At 43.5% G+C, this 10,433-nt stretch overlaps 1 protein-coding gene across 3 annotated transcripts in view; it reads right to left on the bottom strand.

Moving 5' to 3' along the window:
• BRMS1 (BRMS1 transcriptional repressor and anoikis regulator) overlaps nt 1-9,486 on the bottom strand; it is a 34,285-nt gene extending 24,799 nt beyond the window's left edge. For 2 of the 3 annotated variants that reach the window (XM_083165037.1, XM_083165036.1), the window contains exons 1-5: nt 9,305-9,463; nt 8,244-8,365; nt 6,649-6,739; nt 4,506-4,633; nt 3,252-3,331 (exon numbers count right to left, since the gene is read on the bottom strand). In XM_083165037.1, coding sequence (XP_083021163.1) covers nt 3,252-3,331; nt 4,506-4,633; nt 6,649-6,739; nt 8,244-8,365; nt 9,305-9,312 — 429 coding nt within the window. In that variant the 5' untranslated portion in view covers nt 9,313-9,463. Of the gene's footprint in view, nt 1-3,251; nt 3,332-4,505; nt 4,634-6,648; nt 6,740-8,243; nt 8,366-9,304 lie in introns of all 3 variants that reach the window. The other variant, XM_083165038.1, reaches the window with a different exon arrangement.
• Nucleotides 9,487-10,433: the final 947 nt, after the last annotated feature.

Here is a 10,433-nt window from a genome sequence, read left to right on the forward strand (position 1 = left end):
ATCTGAAAGCCGCTCAGTTTACTGGTTTCATCTGCTTTCAGTGTGTATGGGGCAGCGATGAGCGGTGATGTGCAGCCCCCATCATCGCTGGCCCGGCCGCTCATCTGCTGCTATTACCCGCAGATGAGCAAGGGGATGGATGGTTTTCCATAGTGTCCTGCTAAAAAAAAAGTCATCCACCCCCAAGGAAAAAAAAAAAATTGCTGAAACGGGCGAAAGTGTGTATTGCTCATTTTTTAGGCCAGCAATTTTCCCCATCATTGGTCAGCATACACACTGGAAAAAAACCACCCAGTGTATATGGACCTTTAGTGTGATACAACCATTCAACAAGGTACGGTTTTCATGCCAGCATATTCCTGCCCCATGTAATATGTTTTTGGGCAATGTTGTGTTGGATTTACAAATACATCTAGCTAATACTTCACACATCATTTTGGAGAGGGAAAGCCTGTATTCAAAATCACAAAAGTTAATCCTCTTATACCCCTTTCAGACACACTACCCGGAAATTTACTCCCGGGTTCAATCCTGGGATTTTAGAGACCCGGGTCAATTGCAGGTGCTTGGGATCCAGGAGTGAAATCCAGGGTAGACCCTTTCAGACATATGCTAGACTCGGGTTGATGCGCATTCATGTAGAAAATGTTAGCGTATGCTTGGAAGGGGTATTAGTAGAACAGCAGCAAAGACCCTAGAAACTGTGACAATTGGCCTGTATATCCCTTTACTAAAAAGGTGAGTGGACACAGCAGTCAATTGGGAGAATACAAAGGGTTATCTCACATCTCACATAGGGCATACAGAGTAACTATAAAGAAAGACCTAAACTACACATTAAACAAATCTAGAGAAATCTACATGCAGATATTAGTAGGATTTCTACAGTATCAAACAAATAAGGCATATTTTAGAATATATTGTTAATCAGCCATTATTGACTACCAACAATAATCCTGGTTACTGATGTAAGGCCAGTCCCAACTATTACCTACGCCCTACAGATCAAATATATGCTGTATTAACAGTTTTTCAAAAAATCTAAATGATTGGAAACGAGGATATCTACTCTGTGAGTTGCAGACTAAAGTCCCCTATGTGATGGGATAACAGACTATAGATGATAGGTTGCATTATTTTAATGAGGTTCAGCACCAATGATAGCCACCTTTGACCACTTTCACTTTGAGAGCGCTCAGCCAATCACAGGCTGCCCATTCATTTGTATGGGCTTTTTTTTTTCTGGCAGCACTGACAGCTCCCTGCCCGGCTCTTCGTTACCCTCGCCAGCGTCCGCCGCCACCTCTGTGTCCCCCGCGCCTTCTCTCCATGCAGCGTCCCCCGCCAGCCACCTCACAGTGTCCGCAACCCCTGCCCGCCTCGCAGCGTCCCCTGCCCTGCTGCACATAAGATTTTGCAAATCTTATGTGCAGCCGGTCCGACCTCCTGACTCCGATGCACACGGGACCGCGCATCGGGTCGGACGGGGTGTCTAGAAATGCGATTTGGCCCAATTTCACTGCCCGATCCATCTGAATCGGATGAAAATCGGGACCAAATCGCATAGTGGATGGGGGCCTTTAATTAATCGCATGAGATTTATCTTATGCAAAAATGACACCAAAGTACAAAATCATCTGGAATCACTCCCAGAAAAGTCCAGGGGGAGTTCAGGGGAAATTGCCTCCAATTTCAATGTCAGATATATCTTTGTAGTGTATGGGGGCCTTAAGGCTGGGGACACACCTAAAGATTTATCTGTCCAATCTGTCTGGTGGGACAAAAAATCTGGAAATGTATGGGAGCATATGACAATAAACATTTGCTCCCAAATGCTGGAAAAGAGAAAACAATTGTTTGAATAAATTTGTTATCAGATTGATTTAACCAATTTGTCTGAATGACCATTGTCTATTTTCCAGTGTTTAGGAGAACATTTTTGATTGTCATTCTCTCCTATATATTTCCAGATTTTTGTTCCCACCAGAAAGATTAGACAGAAAAATCTGTAGGTGTTTACCCAGTATAACTCTTTCTGCACATTACATCTGCCCCCACCTGCAGTGCACATGGTTTGGTCCATTAGACAATCAATCATGCAAATGAACCTGAATAACCCCACCTGTAAACTTGGATGTTGTTGCTTTATGTAACTGTGTCATGTTGACATTTATTGTAATAAAGCCTTACAAAACTGTTTACCTTTCTTTCTTTATTTCTGTTTAAGTTGTTAGATGAAACAGAAACTTAATATCTATTGGGACCCAGAAAAGGTCAGGAAGGGCCCCAATTTTTAGAAGTGAAGGATCCCCGGGACCCACTTTTTTTGGGTTTTCTCGAACACTGCCCCCCATTCCCAGCTGAACGATGGACCAGGGTTATTCCCGATTTGCCAACCTTGATACTGTACACGGGTCTTCCAGTGACTCAGGTCCTCGGTCTAGTATTGGATGCTTGGAGATGATGTCATCTCCAAGTGCTACTGTGGCTGCCAATAAACTTCATTTAGGAATGGCCCTTGTCAACAAGACCCGAGCCTTTTACACATAAACCAGGCCACTCACCTGGGCTGTGGGTCCTGGGAATAACCCTGGTTGACTGCAGGGTATTGGACCTGGGACTGCCAACCCGGGTCTGACCCTTTCAGACATAACCAGGACCCGTCAAATCGCCATGCCCTGGAAAATACCTGGGTTTTTGTTTATGTCTGAAATGGATAATATTCCTTATAATACCGAAATCTTGGATCAACTGTCAAAAGCAAAAGTACACTAAACAGTGTGTTAAATCACAGGCATTACCAACTTGCATGTGACTCACACCTGAATTGCCTGTAACCCAGCAACACAATCTATCGTTGCATGCATAATGTAGCAACACTGCATTGTCCGCAGCTTTGTCCCATTGGACGTGCAGCACATCAGATGGGACAACTACCCAGATCATCAATCAATTTGGGGAATTTGAGGGTACACACTATATGATGGTTGTAATAATGTGTGCCCAGCTTAAGCATCTTTCATCTCTTGCATGTCCCCATTTGTGAAGTGAGCACAGAATAGCAGGGAGGAGATGCATCCTTAGTAGAACAGCATACTAATGCAGATTCTGGGGTTACATGTCCCAAATGAAATGACATATAGCATTCAAGAAAAAAAATGAAACAATTGGATACAGACAAAGCTAAGTCAGGATGGCTCACTCTACAGAGGAAAGATGTGGATTCCAGAATAGAAGAAAGTGCCACTTACCTCCAAATGCTGCTTAGCACCCTGCAGCTCACAGTCGTAACGGTTTTTTATAACATCTAGACAAAATCCCTTATAAATACCTGGAAGGAACAGATGCAGGTTTTATTTTGACAATCAAAATATTTAAAACATTTAGAACTGTGCAAAGGAATGGGGCCTACACATGTAGAGATTGTGCCGAACGATCTATGGCCCCTACACACGGTGCGATGAAGGGCCATTTTCTCAGCAATCTAGTCAAATTAAGTCAGACCAATTAGAAAATGCCCTTAAATCTTCCCGTGTGTAGGCCCCATAAGAATGCTGATTGTAGTACAGTCATCGGGGACCTATTAGATAAAGCTGAAGCAGGTGACCTCTGTGTATAGCATATGGGTATTTGCAGGGACCCACTAATTCAGATTAACATATGTGGCTATATAGCTCTTTTTACAATTTATATAAATTTGCATTGCAGTTTTAGTAGCACACTGCGGTATAATATATGCAATAGAGTTATAGAGTGACAGCCGCGTGGTTCCGAGACTGTCTCCCAGGTGCTGCTAGCCCGCACCTGCCGCACCTAACATAGCCACGTATGTTAATCTGAATACTTTAATAAGAAAACTATATTTTCTCTCTGGTGCACCACACCAAGACAAATACTTCTCTCTCTCATTATGTTTTTGCACAACACAACAGAAAAAGGTTGCCCTGAAAGGATTCAGCATTGAATCCCGGCGGTCGGGATCCCGGCGTTCAGAATCCCGACGCCGGAATCCCGACAGCCGAAATGCCGACAAGGGGGGGACGTGGATCGCCCCCCCTTGCGGGCTCGCTACGCAGCGGGCCCGGTGCCTCGCTACGCTCGGCACACTAATTTATTCTCCCTCCAGGGGTGTCGTGGACACCCCAGGAGGGAGAAAGTGTTGGCATTTCGGCGGTCGGGATTCCGCCGTCGGGATTCTGAACGCCGGGATCCCGACCGCCGGGATCTTAACTGCATCCCCCCTGAAGAACAGCCAACATTGGGCAAAACAATAGTCTTGTTGTGACCAAAACATTTGTTTTTGGGCTCCATGAATCACCTATCTGGGATCTGGGCTGTATGTCCTTTTCGATTTGGCATAATGGAATGAGCTGGCAAAAGACATAAATACAATCCGCATGTTTACTAAAGAGTGTGCCCTTAGTTGATTTTTTGAGGTAATATAACAATTTAATATTTAGAAACTCTGAACTTCAGTAATAGCCTAGTGTCTGAGATAAGGTTACCTGCAACTTCAATACGGATTTTCATGTTCTTCTGTAGGTCTGTTAAAGGGTTGATATATTCCAAGGCTCTACCAGACGCCACTTCTTCTAGTTTGGCTTTCAGCTGAGTTAATCTTTCCTTAAATAACCTTCAAAAAAGGAAAGTGTATTATTGGTACTCCCCATTAGCCTCATTTCTCCATATGAGATAGGCACTTGACAGGGTTAAAAACAAAAACAAATAGCAGCGCTCAAATGATAAGAGAGGGTGAATCAATTATACTTAAAAAGTAACATTTAATAAGGTATATTATATGGCACAATCTATATAAAATGTGGTTTCCTTAATTTGAGCTTTTAAGCAATTGATGAGTTGAGCGCTCATTGGTGTTTATACATAGTATAATAACCGTTGTTCCCAGCACTTGAAAAGGTTAGCCCTGAATTCCTCACCATTCCCTCCCCAGTTTCCAATAACAAAGACCAAAATTATACAGAAAGCAGAGGAATATCAAAAACACAAATAATTTAACTGTAAATAAACTCCCAAAACGGTTTTCTCCATCATATTATCTGAGGAATATAGGTTGACAACTATTGGTCGACATGGACAAAAGGTCAACATGGGTTTTTCGTGCATTTTTTGGGGGGGGTAAAAAACTGACTAATTCATACTGTACCATCCTCGTGGGCATAACGTTAGATTATAATAGTGTGCCGTGCTCAGCGAGGCACAGTGCCCGAAGCATGGCGAGCAGGCAGTACAACCTATGTTGACATAGACAACAACAAAAAAAGAAAAAAACTCATGTCGACCCTTTGACTGTCGATCTTTTGACCAGGTCGACCTAATGTACGTCAACCTTTCCACTATAGACTAAGACACTGTAAATCTAATACCATAAGTGTTACACCAACTCAATTTCCACACAGAAAAGGCTGAACCTGCTCTGTGCATACGCAGATTTGTCCTGCAACACATGAGGACAGTCTGCTTCTGCTTGGTGATCGGCGACTGCCTCCATTTGTGAAAATGAAGGCAAGTCAAATTCATATAGTTGGAGGGAAGAGGCCAGGGATCTCCGCTGTTGGAGATGACCTGGGCTATCATACAGTTGGCTTCTGCAGCACCATCCTGCTGGATGGTTGAGGCCAGTGATCCCATGCGGTGTCAGATAACTACTGAAGCAAGAGGCATTTGTTTATAAGAGACGTGTCCTGATGCATAACGCAACAGCGCTATCACTCAAGCTTTCAAGTAAGCATTGTGGATTGTGGTGTTGACATGATCACCAGCTACCATCTGACAGGATAACTCTTGAAACCTCCTGACTTCACTGGTCGTCTCCGGGGTCCTCATATCTACTATATAAACTCTTCACTACTGGTCAAAGCCCCCAGTAAGTTCACTGAGAAAAAAAACATTGAGGAAACCATGGACATACAGCCATGGGCATTAATTGAGGTGCTCACCAGGTCTTCAGTTTGTACACAAACCAGACGACTTGTATAAACTGTTGATTTGTTGGTACATGGTGCCCACAAGACTCCATATTATCTACTGTTCTACAACAAAGTTGCCTTGGTTAAATGGTGGCTCTCCAGGCCCTATGACACATATCTGCTTGTCGTGCCTCAAGATAATAACTTTCTTCATGAAGTCCAATATGTTATTATCTCATGAACCTCAAGTATGAATTGTATATATAAAATGGAGACTCTAATCAGTATCCTTCATGATTGTTCTCACCTATTCCTTGGTGTGTGTGTTCGTTCACGGGTTGGCCAAGTGAAGAGAGAAGACTTCTTTCTTGTCCACTTGACTATACATTGGCCCAGAGCTTTTGTTATTTTCTCTTATCTTTCTACTCTCTCTTTCACTTACTCTCCTCCGTGCCCCCCTTCTAATCATTTTGATCTTGCTACATTGTTAAAAAGATTTCCTTACTTGTGTTCCCCTCCCTTACCTTATTGAATAAGACAAACAACTCAAAATTATTGCCCCAGTTCAGGTGCTATTAACCAATCACCATGGAAGCAGTGACCCATGATAATGTCAATTTGCATCAAGTCTGGCAACTGCATTGGATGCTACTCCACACATGAGAGAACACTGGAAAATACATAAAAAATAAAAAAGGGGGCAGGGGATTGCAATACTCACTTTTCTTTCAGCTCTGAAAACTGCTTTTCCAAGTGACACATCTCATCGAGACACTCATTTCTGCGACGCTCACAATCAAGGTCATCCATCTCTGCCAAAATGCATAAAGGAATTATATTTTAGAGATAGATTATGCTTAATATATAACCAATAAAATAGATGATCAGACACTGCAAAGTCAAATCAAGCACAGAAATATCTCAGGCCTTTTCTTCACCCACTTAAATCCAACTCAGAACCTGAGCTGTTTTTAAGTAACAGCAAAGGTTGAAAACAAAAGCTTGGAAATAAGACACAATAAAGGGATAAGGGGTGTTGCAGCAATGCATTAGATCAGTAGTTCTGAAACCTGGTCCACAGAACCCCACAATATTCACGGTTTTCAGGTCACCCGGCAGGTGCATAGGTGCACTCATTACTCACTGACACATTTTAAATGATCACAGGTGGAGCTAATTATTTCACTTGTGATTCTATGAGAGACCTGCAAGACATGCAGTGTGTGGGATCCTGAGGGCCGAGTTTGAGAACCTGTTCATGAAACAAACCAGCAACTGGGGAAAAAAATAACAAGGAGATAAGGTTTTTGTGCTCAAGAGGCCTCAATATTGATGTAAAAATTGGGTACTTGTGTATTATAGCGGCGCCCCCGATGTGCATCGCGCAATGTTTTAATCGCATGGCATGCGATGCGACGCGATTTTTGCCCCCTATGCGATGAAAGATCGTATAAGCACCATAAAGGGTGCTTTTAAGCACCCTAATAGGTGCTTACAATGTGAAATGCACCCCCACGCCACCCCCCCCCACTATAAACGTGAACCCAAAGCGTGGCGAGGGGCGGCGGTACGCGTCCTCCGACCTTTTCATACCCCCACAATCCACATCGGCGTGGAGTTGAGAATAGAAAGTGTGGCGAGCGCAGCGAGCCACCGAGCCCAAAGCATGGCGAGCCCCGCGAGGGGACGCGGATACCTTCACAGGTATCGGAGTCCCCTCGGGGGCTTCACAGGTATCCGCGTCCCCTCGTCACGCTTCGGGCTCGGTGGCTTGCTGCGCTCGCCACACTTTCTATTCTCAACTCCACGCCGACGTGGATAGTGGGGGTATTAAAAGGTCGGAGGACGGGTACCACCGCCGCCCCTCGCGGGCTCGCTGCTGGGTTCACGTTTATAGTGGGGGGGGGGGGGTGGCGTGGGGGTGCATTTCACATTGTAAGCACCCATTAGGGTGCTTATACAGTGTTTAATCGCGTTGCGTCGCATCGCATTGTATGGCATTGTATGCCATGTACAATGTCATACAATTTTAAAATTGTCTGAGCGACAGACATCCACTACTCAGCATTCTGATAGCTATTCACTGTTTGGCTGCAGGCTGGGAAGCAGAGAATATTGGACTCTGATTGATGGAAAGCACCAGGCAGGATTTTCTACTGCCTCCCAAAAACCTTGGGTAACTACTCCTTAAATCCATATGTTCTGATGTCCCTGCAAGCAAGCTCTGACAGATGTGCACTGCTGCAGAACCAAGCGGAAGAGGAATATGTCAGCTATACAGAATTTAAGAGACATAAGTATCAAAAAGCAACAAACCAGAGCTCTCCTCCTCAGAGTCAGACTGACTAACGCTGTCTTCCCCATCACTGTCTGCCTCTTCCTGACCATTCATCTCTGCAGCGGAATCTGCTTCAACCTCCATTGTGGAGGACGTGGTTCTAGAGACAGTGAAAGAAAGGCAATAAAGTAAACTGATGTATAAATGATGCTACATTCTTATACAAAATAGGTATCTCATAATATCAACTGAGCGACAGGCAACCTGCACAGGTTAACTCATTAACCTAGAGAAGTGATACAAAAAACTTCTAACGCAAGTAATACTACACATTTAAAGAAATATTGCATCCTACCTTTAACACCCTAAAGGACAGATTGATGGGCCATGTGGGTCTATCTGTACTGCACCTTCCACAAAATGTTGTGGCTGTTTATTAGGGGTTTGTTCTGGAGTGCCAGCCTGTTGCACATACCTATGCTTTCTCTTATGGTGGAAGAGCACCTCTCCTGGACTAACTATTGTTTATCATTTGGAGTGCTGGACATTACTGTGATCATCTTTATCAGTGGTCAGGGAGCTCGGTCCTCATTACCCCACACAGTGCATGTTTTGCAGGTCTCCTCACAGATTCACAAGTGAAATAATTAACTCCACCTGCGGACCTTATAAAATGTGTCTGTGAGTAATTAGTACACCTGTGCATCTGCTGGGTTACCAGCAAAACATGCACTGTGTGGGGTAATAAGGACCGAGTTCCCTGACCACTGATCTATATATAGGTCTAGTTTCAGTTCGTGTGTCTCCAAAAAAACCTGCCATCCGCTGGCGACGAGTGAAACTACATCTCTTTCACACATACCGAAAACAGAGGCAATCACACATACAGAAACACAGAGGCAATCACAGCAGACCAGCTTTCAAAGCATTTGCTTCAAGCGAGCTTACTAGTTATATATATTTATTTATAAACACACACACACACACACACACACACACACTAGTATGCAATCACTACCATAGTTAGAACACTTCATACAAGTCGCACTTATACATGCAGTACACACGCCCCGTTCGCCAGCAGAAAGCTCTTTCATACCCCAGCATCAGCAACAATGTATATTAACCCTTTGCCGGCCGCTATCTCCCGCCTCCCGGGACTCCGGCTTAGCTCATTCACTTTTTATTTGTTTTCTCCCTTTCGCTTCCTCCACTTCGAATGACGCCTTAGGACCTCCCTCCGATAGCTCAGAACTGACAGATCATGATGTGGGCTGGGCCAATCAGAAGTTACATTACTATAGAAACAGCCTCTAGGGGTGGGACAACTACCATAGAAACTGTTGCTAGACCAACAGTAAGACCAATCAGCTTCTTGGTAATGATAGAGTTGGACATAAGCGGACATATTGGAGTCAAGTGCGAAGCCGAGCAATGAATTGTGGGATTAATCACTGTACTACTCCAGTCCTCCTGCGCATTGGTTGCTGGGAATGATTTATACTGATGTTTTGTATTGGTATTTTAATAAATTCTGCTGTCCCTAATTTCCAAGCAACGTTGTAGGTTTTAATAATCTGCCCTGTTACCTGTTTTCCTAGTGATGTGACGTCACTATATTTTAGCATTAACCAACTTTCTTCATGCTGTGTGCATATAATGATGACATTATTATAAATCCATATTAAATGATTAAGATATTTTTTCATGTACCAGTTTATAGTTCTAATTTTAATACATGCAGCTTACGCCTTAAAAATTGTACCAGACCTGCATTTAGGATAGAATGAAATAGAATGAAATGTCTTATTGTATGTCAGTGGTTCCCAAACTGTGTGCCGCGGCTCCCTGGGGTGCCTTGGGACACATGCAGGGGTGCCGCGGGTTGGTGGTCCAGGACCAACTCAAATTATTAATGGTTAATTATTTATGAGCAAAACCAGTGCTGGTGGCTGCCAATCATAGAATGTGTACAAACAGAAGCAAATCCTGCCCTTTACCACATAACTGCCGCTAAGAATCGCATATAAACCCAATCTACTTAATTTTTTTGGGACCTAGGGGTGCCGTGAAAAAAATTCTGATTCTCTAGGGTGCCGTGAATCAAAAAAGATTGGGAACCCCTGTTGTATGTAATCATACCCATTTCTGTCCATACTTGTGCCATAATTAGAATTTTTTTTTAATCGTAAAGTTATATCAAAAGTCTTAAAAGAACAATATAATAT

This window comes from Crinia signifera, chromosome 11 (genome assembly GCF_055691185.1).
Source record: "Crinia signifera chromosome 11, ASM5569118v1, whole genome shotgun sequence".
Lineage (NCBI taxonomy): Eukaryota > Metazoa > Chordata > Amphibia > Anura > Myobatrachidae > Crinia > Crinia signifera.